The sequence below is a fragment of the Hyla sarda genome, chromosome 2, assembly GCF_029499605.1.
Source record: "Hyla sarda isolate aHylSar1 chromosome 2, aHylSar1.hap1, whole genome shotgun sequence".
Taxonomy (NCBI): domain Eukaryota; kingdom Metazoa; phylum Chordata; class Amphibia; order Anura; family Hylidae; genus Hyla; species Hyla sarda.
In genome coordinates, this window is record NC_079190.1 from 256,319,221 (window position 1) to 256,336,079 (window position 16,859).

Below are 16,859 nucleotides of genomic sequence, written 5' to 3' on the forward strand. Positions count from 1 at the left end.
CCACAACCAGCATGCCCTTTGGCTGTCCGTGCATGCTGGGGGTTGAAGTTATGCAACAGCTGAAGGCACACTGGTTGCAAAACACAGTTTTTTACTTCACTCAGTGTTTCGCAACCAGTGTGCCTCCAGCTGTTGCAGAACTACAACTCCCTGCATGTACAGTCTATCAGTGCATGCTGGGAGTTGTAGTTTGAAACAGTTGGAGACACACTGGTTGCGAAACCACTGAGTTAGGTAACAAACTTCGCAACCAGTGATCCTTCAGCCGTAGCAAAAACTACAACTCTCAGCATGCAGTGACAACTGAGGGCATGCTGGGACTTGTAGTTATGCAACAGCTGGAGGCACACTGGTTGCAAAACACTGAGTTTGTTACTTAACTCAGTGTTTCCCAAAAAGGGTGCCTCCAGCTGTTGCAAAACTTCAACTCCCAGCATGCCCAGACCGCCGAAAGACATGTTGGGAGTTAGTTTTGCAACATCTGGAGGGTCACAGGTATGTGACCACTGTGCAGTGGTGTCCAAGCTGTAGCCCTCCAAATGTTGCAAAACTTCAACTCCAAGCATGCCCAGACTGTCCAGGCATACAGGGAGTTGTAGTGCTGCAAAATCTGAAGGGCCACATGTTACAAAACTACAACTCCCAGCATGCCTGAACTGTCTGGGCATGCTGGGAGTTGTAGTTTTGCAACATCTGTAAGAGCACAGTTTGGACACCACTGCACAGTGGTCTCCAAACTGTGGGCCTCCAGATGTTGCAAAACTACAACTCCCAGCATGCCCAGACAGCTTTTGCTGTCTGGGCTTGCTGGGAGTTGTAGTTTGGCAACTCTTGGAACGCAGCAGTGAAGATCACTTACCGCTGATCTTCACAGCTCCGTCCACCACTGCCTCCGCCGGTCCCGTGCTGTCTGTCCGGTACCGCCACGGGTCCCGCTGCGATCACTGGTCCCGGGACACGATCGCTGGTCCCGGGACCCTCCGCCATCTTCCCCCCGCTCTGCCCCGACATCCAGGGGTGGGGCAGAGCGGGGATTTCACCTTTAACCCCCCCCCCCTCCTGCCATTGGTCGCTAGTCCTAACGACCAATGGCAGGGGTTTAGGAGCGAGGTGGCAGCTGCCACCTCGGTCCTATCCCTTCAGGATGATCAGAGCGGTCTCTGACTGCTCCGATCATCATTATTTTCCCGGCGATCGGGTCACCAGAGACCCGATCAGCCCGGAACCCCGCAAGTCCTTGTCATTAGTCAGTCACTGCAGCAGGGGACCAGTCTGATTGGTGCCCAGCTGCATAGTGTCATCGGTCAGCTGTCCAGGACAGCTGAGATGACGTTTCTATCACCATGCCAACGGACATGGTGATAGAAAATGTATTGGACGTGTATACACGTCCATTTGCGTTAAGTCATAGAAAAAATAGACGTGTATACATGTCCATTTGCGGGAAGGGGTTAAGGGAACCACTCCAGCACTAGTATTATTTTATTCATCTATTGGTAATTTACAAATCTGTTTAACTTTCTGGAGCCAGTTGATATATATAAAAAAGTTTTTTTCCTGGAATACCCCTTTAAGTGCCCAGGATGGTATTCCATATCATGACAAGAGTCCATACGTATGCCTTCCCTCTGAGGCGAATAAGATGAGATGGGCTGGGTAACCCTGGACTTTTGCCATGGACGCTTGAAGTCTTAAAGATACCTTTTTGCTTATTGAAGGAATTTGTCATCATTCAGTAGCCCCTTATAAGGGGCTTTGTGTATTACTAAATATACATTTTCTTTCTCTAGAAAACCCTAATGAAAATATCACCAAAGCTTCTTTGGCAGAAAAAAAAAACACTTGAATTTTTCCCCTGAGCGATACAAAGACTCTGCACACTTCTTTATTTAGTCATATATAGTCATGAATCCAAAGCTGCTAGAGGTAGCCTAGCCCACTGTACCATGATGTATTATAGCTATACATTTTAATGAACAAGTGCATTACATATCATGATGTACACTGACAAGTGTGCTTAGAATAATTGGAATATCACATAGAAATCTTTAGAAACATGCCATGGGGGCTCCAGGCTTTCCAGGTTTTCTATATTGCCCCCTTAATGCCAATTACACATTTGTGTAGTCATATTTAACAAAGAAGGGATAGGCTGGAAATATGGGTCAAACATCCATTTGCTGATTTTGTCGATAAGACGACCTGAGCTTTATTTTCATCTCTTACCCGTCAGTTCAGGATAAATTGTCTCTGTTTATCCCTATGTCTGAGACATTTAAAAAAAAAACTCACGACAACTATAGTTCACTAACACAAAAGAGGAATTTGTAATGAAGGATTACAGCACCAGGGAACACAGACAGTACTTCTCTATAGAAATAAGCAGAGTTATTGTAAGTAGTTACAAAGGTAAAAGAAGTAGGTATATTATGTGGATCTGTTGTCAGTTACCTCATTTTCTCCAGCTGCTATAAAGTGCATTACAAGCCCATCACTGAGCTGACAGTGAATGCACATAGTCTGCATCATTATATTCCGGCAGTCCTGTGTCACCGAGGCATCTTTATTACACTAAGTGCAGCATGCCAAACTGAATTACGCTGCGATTCATAGCATGATAAAGCAATGGTACCTGCCATTAAAACCCTTGTCAGGCTAGAAATCACTTCCAAGTATTGTGAGGATCGCTGCTCTGGAAATTAATCATTTCTATGTTCATAATATCCTTAAAATTAATCTGGGTAAAAAATCACTTTGTCATATAATGGAATGCAAGATCCTCTACAGTTAAACAGGCCAAATTTATAATATACCTATATACACAGTACATATATCATGTCGTCACATAAAATCCCTAACTTGATAACACAGCTTTCAAAAAGTATGTATAGGCCTAGAAAAAAAGGAAGTGAAATAGCAAATAAGAAATAGCTCAAAATCTGCGCAATTCTGAGAAAAGGCATACTCTACCACAGTAGATTTAGACGTGATTTTTGTTTTTTATTTAAAATAAAAAAAAATTTGAATAATTGTATTGCCTATAATTTATGTATCACTATATTTATATGTAACTAACACTAATAACTATGGTGTTTTCATCTCCTCTTTAACTATTTAGGTGCACATCTTTTATACTGCTTTGTTAATTATTATTATTGATAAAATAAAATAAAAAAATACATAAAGTGTTATGTGAAAAAATTGGTCTATTTGTCCCCTTTTTTTTCAAGTAACAGGCTATACGTGGCAAAGATCAAACTGAGGCCTCTTAGAGCTGGTTCATAACATGACACAACATATCATCTTTGTAAATCCAGTATTCTTGATTCTTGTCAATTAATAATATTTGTCCCTGTGGAGAAAGGGAGCCCTTTAAAGGGGTTATCCAAGAATCAAAAAACAGGCCTAATTTATTTCAAAGACTGCTACCTGTCTATCTCCACTTTGGGTGCGGCATTACAACTTGGCTCCATTCACTTCAGTAAAACTGAGCTACAGAACCACATCCAACCTGGAAACAAACAAAGAGCGGTCTTTGAACAAAATTATCTGTTTTTCTATTCCTGGATAACCCTTTTAAAGGTTGGTTAAGTATATTTATTCTCACACAAGATAGCACACTTCACTCCTGAGGAAGCTGTCTTGCAGGACAGCGGAACGCGTGGAGCTGCTGTGTCCCCCCTCCCCCTTGGTTGGTGAGGTAGCCTCTGGCACCCATACACATGGTCTGATCTAGCGGTTAGATATAGCCTAGCATTGGCTGGTGGTGATAGTTATCATGTGATTTTTCATTCTTGTGAAGGTATAACTTTGCACTCGCTTCAGGCCATATTGATGCACTTACACTCCAGGGACCCATGCCACATATTCATTGTGCATACCAGGGAGGGTTTGGTGGTTATTAGGATTATAATCCTCCACCATGTTTTTGTTTTTGTGTTTTAAGTGATTTTAAATGTCTATGCTATTGTTGGTGTGATTTAATAAGGATACATATACCTTTTACAGTACATATTGTGGTGTGCATCCGTATATAGTCGCTAGCTTTTCCTTCTTTTGATTTATAATGTTGAAGAGATTGTAACAGTGTAACTTTTTAAAATCTCCTTTTCTATATTATCTTATCCACAGCAAGTTACTCGCCATGTGTTGCCTTTGCCATATCATCCCATGATGTATTACATGCATTACATGCATCTAACTTACCAGATGAGAGGTCCCGGTATCAGAGGCTATCCTAGAATGGCAGGTGATGGACCACGATACCCCCTTCTTCCCCCTTATAGGTAAGTCTTACTTTCTGCCTTTAATGTGTCACCCATAGAGTTTTGTAATATGTAAAACTTACATCACAGATTTAGAAAGTGTTTCTCCCCTCCTCTCAACATCTAGGGATGCCATCAGAAAAGCAGGAAGTGAGGTGCCTACATTAGTTCACAAAAAGCACCCACACTCTTGCCAGCCACCAACCACAAAGTTAAAAGGGGTTTATCATTACCTGTATGTTGCCTGAACCACAGCACACATCATATCCTGACAGATTCCCTCATCACTGACAACTAAGTTTTACTTGCAGCAGCGTTTCAGAGAAAAATATAGGGTGAATTGTAGGGATGTCCCGATACAGATACTAGTATCTGTATCGGGGACGATACCCGGCATTTTCATGGTATCGGGGACTTGTTTTATGTCCCCGATACCAAGGCCGATACCTGCTGCTTTGCGGCCGCAACCCCGTTCTGCCGTCCGCATCCCCGTCCTGCCATCCGCATCCCCGTTCTGACATCTACATCATGGCGTCCTATGGAGGAACATGTGACACACACGTCACTCCACCTCCTCCCCTACGCCCAACGTAACGCTATGGAGGAAGCGTGTATGTCACATGCTCCTCCATAGGAGGATATGATTCTGACGGCAGAACGGGGATGCGGGCAGCGGGGCGGCAACTGCAGGCGAGCAATTATGGGGGAGGGGGGCTGCTGCTGTTTACAAGGGGGCACTGTGTACAAGGGGGGGGCTGCTGATGTTTACAAGGGGGCACTGTGTACAGGGGGGGCTGCTGCTGCTGTTTACATGGGGGCACTGTGTACAGGGGGGGGCTGCTGCTGCTGGTTTTTACAAGGGGGCACTGTGTACAGGGGGGGCTGCTGCTGTTTACAAGGGGGCACTGTCTACAAGGGGGGGGCTGCTGCTGTTTACAAGGGGGCACTGTGTACAGGGGGGGGGGCTGCTGCTGTTTACAAGGGGGCACTATCTACAAGGGGGGGCTGCTGCTGTTTACAAGGGGACACAGTCTACAAGGGGGTGGGGGCCTGCTGTTTACAAGGGAGCACTGTCTACAAGGGGGGGGGGCTGTTGTTTACAAGGGGGCACTGTCTACAGGGGGGGCTGCTGTTTACAAGGGGGGCTGCTGCTGTTTACTAGGGGGCACTGTCTACAAGGGGGGGCTGCTGCTGTTTACAAGGGGGCACTGTCTACAAGGGGGGGCTGCTGTTTACAAGGGGGGGCTGCTGCTGTTTACAAGGGGGCACTGTCTACAAGGGGGGGCTGCTGTTTACAAGGGTGGGCTGCTGTTTACAAGGGGGCACTGTCTACAAGGGGGAGCTGCTGCTGTTTACAAGAGGGCACTGTCTACAAGGGGGGGCCTGCTGTTTGTTTACAAGGGGGCACTGTCTACAGGGGGGCTGCAACTATCTATACTACCTACAAGGGTCTACTACCTACTATTAAAGGCAATCTTACAGTAGGTGACCTGGTTTCTACCGCTGCTCACCATGTGAACATCAGCGCCATCGCTCTGGAGACATTGGTCTCGACGTCAATGCAGATTCCCTGTTCTGTCCAATGGAGAAGAGAGAAATCTTGGCTCATACTACAGCAGCCGCCTCCATTGTACACAACAAGGACCCACATATCATACGGTAAACAGAGCCAGAAACCGCGTCACCCTGCTTTGATATTGCCTTTAATATAAAAGTACTTTTACTTGGTATCGGCGAGTACTAGAATTAAAGTATCGGTACTCGTACTCGGTCTTAAAAAAATTGTATCGGAACATCCCTAGTGAATTGTATTAGGCAGCGTATGCCAGTTTTCTGGCTCAATGGTTCTGTGCAAGGTTCTACAACATGGCTTGGCCTATGAAATCACTATTATTTTCAGCAGAAAGCAAGGGAGAATATGTGTGATGTATGGTAGCACCAGGGATGCAAATCCTTTCTAAAGATGAGCAAACTTTTTAAAAGCTTGGTTTCTGCAGGTTTGACAAATTTGGGAAAAAGTTCAGTACAGACCAAATTAGTTTGAGGCCAATCTTAACTTCAGCAATAACTTTAAAACTTGAGTATAACACTGTCTTAAGAGCCCTGTATAACACTATTACGTCTTCTTGGAGTGTATCCAAGCATTTTTAAGGTGTTTTAAGGCTGTTAAAGGGGTACTCCGGCGCTAAACATCTTATCCCCTATTAAAAGGATAGGTGATAAGATGTTAGATCACGGGGATCCTCGCTCTGTGCAGCTGAAAAACAGGGGTGTTGCAGGAGAGATCAGAGAGGTCCCCAGCGTCTTGATCCCAGCGATCTAACATATTATCCCCTATCCTTTTGATAGGGGATAAGATGTTTAGCACCAAAGTACCCCTTTAATATAAAAGTTACGGCAACATGTCTGGCTATTGGTAAACGGAGGGCACCTGTGGTAACTAACAGATTTTTTTGAATTAAAAAATTATAACTTTTTGTTGTCAGGTACCTACAGGTGTTTAAACACACACAGACGTGTCGGTAGAAGCAATGGCTTTTTCCACTTGGTCCAAAAAATTGGAGCATTGTATTTCAAGATGTTAACCCACTAGGCTGTAAAACTAATGTATTGACCTGATCACAACTACTCCTCAAAGTATCTTCCATCACAGACACTGTGCTACACACTGAAAACTGCATGGAGTGGTTCACCCTCTCCTCCACATGATCGTACTAGACAGGAATGGCTTTTTTTTTTTTTGGAGATGTAATAGTGACTAGAGAAGTAATGTGGCACCTCGGCTGGGCACAGCCCATTGTTTTCCTAAAGGCAGTGAACTTAACCTGACTGTACAGCAGGGACTGCATCACCAACAACTTAGCCGAGTGTAAATTCAGCAGTGTGACAGCTGGATGACTGGATGCATACTTTTGTTTGCAGGATATATATTTAGTTACGGCTAACTGAAAAAATGGAGGTAGAGAAAGATCTGCTCGCAGATTCCACACTGTCTGATTGTCTCCCGTAGGGTAGATACAAAAGAATTGCCACATGGCAGAGACTTTGTTCTTGAGCCTACAAATGCAGCAGCAGTGGTGCCATCACCTGCTCCTGAACTCATCATACCAGAGGGCATTCCTCTGGAACAATTTGCAGATGTTATGGCCTTAACTTGGCTCTTTATCACTGACATTGCCAACACTATCCTACCGCTCTGACCACAGGATGCCTGGTTCCCTCATCCTGTCCAAAACCCCACCATCACAGTCCTCCTCCTCATCCCTGCCAGTCTTTTCAGTCTATCCTGATTTCTTATGTGCTCGTTGCTGACTCCTTGGATAAAATGTGGGTTCCCACTATGAGGGGATAGCAAAGATAGAGATGTAGAGGAGGAGAAATCCACCGACACCTGGCTTAATTCAATAGCGTCACAGTCTTTCTCCTACTGAAATGACTGAGAATCCAGTTCTCAATAACAGTATCCTCTGAAAAACCATGCCACCTTGTAGGAGAAAAACAGCTTTGGCTTGCTGACGCTGTTTCTACTGTGAGGGCACATGACTGATGCAACTACCAAAACTGAGCTAAGGCACATTGCTGCAGCTACTTGTACTGTGCTTGAAAACATGGCTGCTGCTTCTTGTACTGTGCTTAGGCATGGCTGACGCTACATTTACTTGGCCTGAGGAAATTGCCACAGTTACTTGACCTGGGTCTGGGCACATAGCCTCTGCCCACAGTACTGGCACTGCCACCAACATGCTTACTAGTAGAAGACAAGGCAAAAGTGTTTTTCTTTTCTCTACCCCATCCTTGCCTAACCTTTTGTTTACCAATGACCAGGGGCGTAGCTATAGAGGTAGCAGAGGTAGCAGTCGCACTGGTGCCCTGGTGCCTAAGGGGGCCCCAAAGCACATCTTCCCCATAAGAGACCAGCATTATAATTGGCTTCACAGAAGGGGTATGCACAATTAAAACATAACATTTATTGAGTACCAGTTAAAATACATGAAGATGCCCCACTGACAATACAGTAACATATATCGTGAACCAATATACAAAAGACAAATTCAGGGACCAGAGTGCATGGTTCCTGGTTTGACTCTGGGATATGGGGATGGCTGGGTGATTAGGCCGTGTGAAGGGAGGACCCCAATATACCCTGTCAGGGGAGATGTTGTGAGGACTACCCCTGCTCCCACAGGGGCCGTCGGAGCACTCATCCTAATAAGGACGACCCCTGCCCTGATCTATCCCTTTGTCAATCTCTCTACTAAAATGCACATAAAACAACCTGAAAACAGCCTTACCTTACCCACTGCATTCCATCACCCTAACCATCACCCATGGGGGTAATCTCTGATGTTAGTCATTAATAATGATATGCTATGTACATGTCATTGTTTAACGCATGCATCATGTGATTTTGACTATTCATATAATTTTTGCTAATTTATGTATTGTTTTTAAGGCTTAATCGGTTACACACTATTTGGTTTCCATATCCTATTGTACAAATAATATTTTACCTCTCAGTCAGCTATTCTAATGTTCTTGATATGGCAATTACTGCTCTGTTATGTACAGAGCTTATATATGACTTGACATATTTCAGCTTTAAATAAACCACATTATATGGATGTGATCTTCTTCTGACCGGTATGATTTTTATTATGAAACACTTTGATGAGTCATGTGGCACAATTGATATCTTGACTGTAGGTTATTGCAAATTTCACCTAGAAATTTGTAATTTGTCCTATGATTTTTATTTTGAGCTGTGAAAAAGCAAAATGTAGAGAAACGTGTTACAATGACCTTACTTTATAGTTAGAATGACTGCACTCATGGGTCTGATGAAATTCCCTTAAATAGCTAAAGCAACGAGCAGCATCCAGCGTTCCTGCACCTAAAATACCTATTGGAAATAATGTTGCTGCAGTGAAAATGAACACTTTATACAACAGTTTAACCCCTTAAGGACCCAGCCAATTTTCACTGTAGGACCCGGACATTTTTTGCTCATCTGACCACTTTCACTTTAACCCCTTAAGGACGCAGGACATAAATGTACGTCCTGGTGCAGTGGTACTTAACGCACCAGGACGTACATTTACGTCCTGTGCATAACCGCGGGCATCGGAGCGATGCCCGTGTCATGCGCGGCTGATCCCAGCTGCTGATCGCAGCCAGGGACCCGCCGGCAATGGCTGATGCCCGCGATCTCGCGGGCGTCTGCCATTAACCCCTCAGGTGCCGGGATCAATACAGATTCCGGCATCTGCGGCAGTGCGCGATTTGAATGAATGATCGGATCGCCCGCAGCGCTGCTGCGGGGATCCGAACCTTCAGAACGCCGCATGGAGGTCCCCTCTCCTTCCTCTGTCCGGCTCCTGGCGTCTCCTGCTCTGGTCTGTGATCGAGCAGACCAGAGCAGAAGATAGCCGATAACACTGATCTGTTCTATGTCCTATACATAGAACAGATCAGTATTAGCAATCATGGTATTGCTATGAATAGTCCCCTATGGGGACTATTCAAGTGTAAAAAAAAATGTAAAAAAATGTAAAAGTAAAAAAAAAGTGAAAAATCCCCTCCCCCAATAAAAAAGTTAAACATCCGTTTTTTTCTATTTTACCCCCAAAAAGCGTAAATTTTTTTTATAGACATATTTGGTATCGCCGCGTGCGTAAATGTCCGAACTATTAAAATAAAATGTTAATGATCCCGTACGGTGAACGGCGTGAACGAAAAAAAAAAAAGTCCAAAATTCCTACTTTTTTAATACATTTTATTAAAAAAAAAAATTATAAAAAATGTATTAAAAGTGTTTTATATGCAAATGTGGTATCAAAAAAAAGTACAGATCATGTCGCAAAAAATGAGCCCCCATACCGCCGCTTATACGGAAAAATAAAAAAGTTAGAGGTCATCAAAATAAAGGGATTATAAACTTACTAATTTGGTTAAAAAGTTTGTGATTTTTTTTAAGCGCAACAATAATATAAAAGTATGTAATAATGGGTATAATTTTAATCGCATTGACCCTCAGAATAAAGAACACATGTCATTTTTACCATAAATTGTACGGCGTGAAAACGAAACCTTCCAAAATTAGCAAAATTGCGTTTTTCGTTTTAATTTCCCCACAAAAATAGTGTTTTTTGGTTGCGCCATACATTTTATGATATAATGAGTTATGTCATTACAAAGGACAACTGGTCACGCAAAAAACAAGCCCTCATACTAGTCTGTGGATAAAAATATAAAAGAGTTATGATTTTTAGAAGGCGAGGAGGAAAAAATGAAAACGTAAAAATTAAATTGTCTGAGTCCTTAAGGCCAAAATGGGCTGAGTCCTTAAGGGGTTAAAGGGGTATTCCAAGAAAAAACGTTTTTATATATATCAACTGGCTCCAGAAAGTTAAAAAGATTTGTAAATTACTTCTATTAAAAAATCTTAATCCTTTCAGTACTTATGAGCTTCTGAAGTTAAGGTTGTTCTTTTCTGTCTAAGTGCTCTCTGATGACACCTGTCTCGGGAAACGTCCAGTTTAGAAGAGGTTTGCTATGGGGATTTGCTTCTAAACTGGGCGTTTCCCGAGACAGATGTCATCAGACTGAAAGGATTAAGATTTTTTAATAGAAGTAATTTACAAATCTGTTTATCTTTCTGGAGCCAGTTGATATATATATAAAAAAAGTTATTTCCTGGATAACCCCTTTAAGCATTAATAACTCTGGGATGCTTTTACCTTTCACTCTGATTCCGAGATTGTTTTTTTCATGACATATTCTACTTTATAATAGTGGTAACATTTTATCGATACTTGCATCATTTCTTGGTGAAAAATTCAAAAATTTTATGAAAAAATTGAAAATTTTGCATTTTTTTTTAACTTAGAAGCTATCTGCTTATAAGGAAAATGAATATTCCAAATAAATTATATATTGATTCACATATACAACATGTCTTATTCATGATTGCATCTTGAAGTTGGCATGTTTTTACTTTTGGATGACATAGAGGGCTTAAAAGTATAGCAGCAATTTTCCAATTTTTCACAATTTTTCAGGGACCAGTTCTGTTTTGAAGTGGATTTGAAGGGCCTTCTTATTAGAAATACCCCACAAATGACCCCATTATAAAAACTGCACCCCTCAAAGTATTCAAAATGACATTCAAAAGGTTTGTTAACCCTTTAGGTGTTTCACAGGAATAGCAGCAAATTGATGGAGAAAATTCAAAATCTTCATTTTTTACACTGGCATGTTCTTGTAGACCCAGTTTTTGAATTTTTACAAGGGATAAAAGGAGAGAAATCTTCCTAAAATGTGTAACCCAATTTCTCTAGAGTAAGGAAATACCTCATATGTGTATGTCAAGTGTTCGGCGGGTGCATTAGAGGGGTCAGATGGGAAGAAGCAACAGTGGGATTTTGGAGAGGGAGTTTTCTGAAATGTTTTTTGTGGGGCATGTCACATTTAGGAAGCCCCTATGGCATACTATTTTGGAAACTTAACACCCCACAGGTGTTTCAATACTGTTTGTTAAAGTTGGATGTGTAAATTATTTTTTTATCACTAAAATGCTAGTTTTCCCCCAAATTTTTAAATTTTTACAAGGGATAATAGGATAAAATGCCCCTCAACATTTGTAACCCCATCTCTTCTGGGTATGGAAATACCCCATGTGTGGACGTCAAGTGCTCTGCTGGCACACTACAATGCTCAGAAGAGAAAGAGTCACATTTGGCTTTTGAAAAGCACATTTTGCTGAAATGGTTTTTGCAGGGCATTTCGCATTAAAAAAAAAACACATGGCATACTATTTTGGAAACTACACCCCTCAAGGAACGCAACAAGGGGTACAGTGAGCCTTAACACCTCAAAGGTGTTTGACGACTTTTTGTTAAAGTAGGATGTGTAAATGAAGAAAACATTTTTACATTTTTACAAGGGGTAATAGGAGAAAATGACCCCCAAAATTTGTAGTATGGAAATACCCAATGTGTGGATGTCAAGTGCTCTGCTGGCGCACTACAATGCTCTGAAGAGGAGGAGCGTCATTGAGCTTTTGGAGACAGAATTTGGTTTGAATAGAAGTCGGGGGCCAAGTGCGTTTACAAAGCCCCCTGTGGTGCAAGAACAGTGGACCCCCCCCCCACATGGGACCCCATTTTGGAAACTACACCCCTCACAGAATTTAATAAGGGGTGCAGTGAGTATTTACACCCCACTGGCGTTTGACAGATCTTTGGAAAAGTGGGCTGTGCAAATGAAAAATTACATTTTTCATTTTCACGGACCACTGTTCCAAAAACTGTTAGACACCTGTGTGGTGTAAATGCTCACTGTACCCCTTATTACATTACATGAGGGGTGTCGTTTCCAAAATGGGGTCACATGTGGGGGGGTCCATTGTTCTGGCTCTATGTTGGCTTTGTAAACACACGTGGCCTTCAATTCCAGACAAATTTTCTCTTCAAAATCCCAATGGTGCTCCTTCTCTTCTGAGCATTGTAGTGCGCCAGCAGAGCACTTAACATCCACATATAGGGCATTTTCTTACTCAGAAGAAATGGGGTTACAATTTTTGGGGGGCTTTTTTCCTATTTTTCCTTGTGAAAATGAAAAATTTTGGGTAACACCAGCATTTTAGAGACATTTTTTTTTTCATTTTTCCATCCAACTTTGAAGAATTTTCATTAGACACCTGTGGGGTGTTCAGGCTCACTTTACCCCTTGTTACGTTCCGTGAGGGGTGTAGTTTCCAAAATGGCAGAACCGCTGTAAAATCAGCCACCCCTGTGCAAATCATCAATTTAGGCTTCAAATGTACATAGTGCGCTCTCACTCCTGAGCCTTGTTGTGCGCCCGCAGAGCATTTTACGCCCACATCTAGGGTATTTCCGTACTAAGGAGAAATTGTGTTACAAATTTTGGGGGTCTTTTTTTCCTTTTAACACTTGTGAAAATAAAAAGTATGGGGCAACACCAGCATGTCAGTGTAAATTTTTTCTTTTTTTACACTAACAGGCTGGTGTAGCCCCCAACAAGGAGAAAAAGCACCCCAAAAAAGGAGCAAAATTTGTAGTGTAATTTCTCCCAAGTACGGAAATACCCCATATTTGGCCCTAAACTGTTTCCTTGAAATACGACAGGGCTCCGAAGTGAGAGCGCCATGTGCATTTGAGGAGTAAATTAGGGATTGCATAAGGGTGGACATAGGGGTATTCTACACCAGTTATTCCCAAATAGGGTGTCTTCAGCTGTTGCTAAACTCCCAGCATGCCTGGACAGTCAGTGGCTGTCTGGAAAACCTGGGAGCTGTTGTTTTGCCATAGCTGGAGGCTCCGTTTTGGAAACACTGCCGTATAATACGTTTTTAATTTTTATTGGGGGGACAGTGTAAGGGGATGTATTGTTTTACCCTTTATTATGTGTTAGTGTAGTGTTTTTAGGGTACGTTTGCACTGGTGGAGGTTTACAGTGAGCTTCTCGCTAGAAATTTGCGCTGTTGCGAAAAATTTGCTGCAGCTCATACTTGAAGCAGGAAACTTACTGTAAACCTGCCCGTGTGAATGTACCCTGTATGTTCACATGGGGTGGGGGGGGGGCAAACCTCCAGCTGTTTCAAAACTACAACTCCCAGCATGTACTGACAGACCGTGCATGCTGGGAGTTGTCGTTTTGCAACAGCTGGAGGCACACTGGTTGGAAAACCTTCAGTTAGGTTCTGTTACCTAACTCAGTATTTTCCAACCAGATTGCCTATAGCTGTTGCAAAACTACAACTCCCAGCATGTACTGATGCTGGGAGATGTAGTTATGCAACAGCTGGAGCTACGCAACTACAACTCCCAGCATGCTGAGACAGCTGTTTGGGCATGATGGGATTTACAGTTTTGCAACATCTGGAGGGCTACAGTTAGAGACCACTGCACTGTGATCTCCAAACTGTGGACCTCCAGCAAAACTACAAATAACAGCATGCTCAGACAGCAAACTGCTGTGTGGACATGCTAGGAGTTGTAGTTTTGCAAGATCTAGAGGGTAGTATAGAGATCACTGTGCAGTAGTCTCTAAACTGTAGACCTCCAGCTGTTGCAAAACTGCAAATCCCAGCATGCCCAAACAGCTGTCTGGGCATGCTGGGAGTTGTAGTTTTGCAACATCTGGAGGGCTACCGTCTCAGACTGTAGCCATCTAGATGTTGCTAGGAAACGTACCGCCTTCCATCGGATCCAGGGAGCCGTCCTCTTCTGCCGCACGACATGCCGCCCGCGCCGATCACCGCAGCCGATCGCGTCCCGCAACCTCCACCGACGGGTAAGTGGATCTTCGGCGCCTGGTCCCCTTCGGTTTCCCCGTTCTGCCCCGCCTATTGTGGGTGGGCAGGATGGGGAAAACGAAAGTTAACCCCGCCGCCCCTGATCTGCTATTGGTCGTCGTTTCTGACGACCAATAGCAGGGATAGGAGGGGTGGCACCCCTGCCACCTCACTCCTATCCCTTCAGGGTGATTGTAGGTGTCATGGACAACCGCGATCTCCCTTATATTCTGGATCACCAGGTCACCATAGACCCGTATGACCTGGAATCGGTGCAAATCGCAAGTGTGAATTCACTTGCGATTTGCGCCTTTCGCCGACATGGGGGGGTCTGATGACCCCCTGGGCATTTGCGTGGGGTGCTTGCTGATCGATATCAGCAATCACCCTGGTCCAGTCCCCGCCCGGCACGGCGGGGACCGAAATTCCCACGGACGTACAGGTACGCCCTGGGTCCTTAAGACCCAGGTACAGAAGGCGTATCCATACGCCCTGGGTCCTTTACGGGTTAAAAAGAAAAAAAAGGTCAAAGGTATTCCTTCATCAAACCTTGCAACATCTCATACCTGAATAGATATTGCAATTTTTTATAGATTTACCTAAAGCACTTAAAAAGTACCTAAAGCCTAAAAATGGCCATGTGGCCCTTAAAAGCAAATCACAGTGCAGGAGTTTGTCAGGGCACAGTCAATTAACTACTCTTGTGGCATGTGCTATTTTGTGTAATGCTGCTGTTTGAAAACCAGCAGTGTTTTACAGCATCAGGCAACATCCTCTCCTTTGTTGTGACCACTAGAAGCCGCCCGCAAAGACTGCCTGGAACTTAGGAACGTAGTTGGCCTCCACAGAACAGGAAATTACAATTTGTTGATATGTAGGGAAGCAACACAAAAGAATAAGGTATAAACATTGTGATAACGCCCATGCTGACATTTTCTATAATAGTTAACCCATCTGGGCAGAAGCTTTTATCCAGTGGGAATGGAAGAATTATATTTTGCACCTCTTGGTGTGAAAAGGGTTTGAGCAAGTCATTCCTATCCAAGATCGTGAGTGAGGGAAGTGCAAGAAAATGTAAAAAATATCCCATGACCTCATCCCTGGTGGATGTCAGGAGTTACGCCTGGAAAAGGTTATTGAAGGATGAGTAATTGTAACATCTGCGCTCCGGCCCGCCACGCTGGCCATGAGCGCTCTTTGCTCATGACCCCGTTTCTGGCGGGGAGGGGATTCGCATTGCGGGATGCGCCCACATGCGAATCTAAGCCCGTCACTCACCTCCCTCATCTCCTGCCTCTCTGTGTCCTCGCAGCCCCGGCGCTCATGCACCCGCCTTCTAGGGCGCGCGTGCCCCGGAGCTCTCACTCTTAGAGGGCCAGTTCTCATTTAACCTTTCCTTAAATATCAACTCCTCCCTTGATTCCCTGCCAGATCTTTTGTTGTCTATTGCCATTGTGAAAATCCTGTGTCTCTGTTACTGTGTACCTGTTCATTGCTACATCACCTATCCTACACCTGTGTTACCTGCCCTGACCTACTGCCATCTTACCACATCCTGCTAGTCTCCTTCTGTGCCACGCCACCCCCCAGCTACCTGTGTGGACGAGTCGTGCCAGGGGTAGCAACCAGGGTGCCGCCTGTTGCAGCAAGACCATCCCGCTTTGCGGCGGGCTCTGGTGAAAAACAGCAACACCTTAGACTCCGCTTCCTGGCACGGCTCATGTCATCATCCACACAGGCCCAGAGGATCCAGTAAGATCCGGCCATGGATCCCGCTGGGGTGCCTTTGTCAGATGTCTCAGATCTTTCCACCCTCATGGCTCAGCAGTCGCAGTAGTTAGCCCGTCAGGCGCACCAACTGAATCAACTTCAGCCATGGTGCAACAGCTTCTTGCCGCTCAGCAACAAACACAGCAGCAGCCACCTGTTCCTGAGCCTCCTCCTGTGTCTGCAGCTTCTCCTGGGACCAAGCTTCATTTTTCCCTGCCTTCTAAGTATGACGGAGATCCCAAGCAGTGTAGAGACTTTGTGATACAGTGTTCTATGGCAGATCTGTTCCTGACAGAGCGTGCTAAAGTGGCATTTGTGTTCAGTCTACTGTCTGGAAAAACTTTGGCCTGGGCTACTCCTCTCTGGGATCATAGAGATCCGGTCTCCTTGAATCTGTCAGCCTTCCTTGCAGAATTGCACATTTGCATTTGAAGAACACGCACGAGCCTCCTCTACCGAGACAGCTCTACTGATCCTCTGCCAAGGGAACTCCTCCGTTGGCGACTACG

General features: G+C 44.1%; 1 protein-coding gene across 3 annotated transcripts in view; it reads left to right on the forward strand.

The window, feature by feature from the left end:
* The window catches only part of C2H1orf94 (chromosome 2 C1orf94 homolog), a 282,773-nt gene that overhangs the window by 231,051 nt on the left and 34,863 nt on the right, over window positions 1-16,859 (forward strand). For all 3 annotated transcript variants that reach the window (XM_056557010.1, XM_056557009.1, XM_056557011.1), the window contains one exon: window positions 4,132-4,286. In XM_056557010.1, coding sequence (XP_056412985.1) covers window positions 4,132-4,286 — 155 coding nt within the window. The remainder of the gene's footprint in view (window positions 1-4,131; window positions 4,287-16,859) is intronic.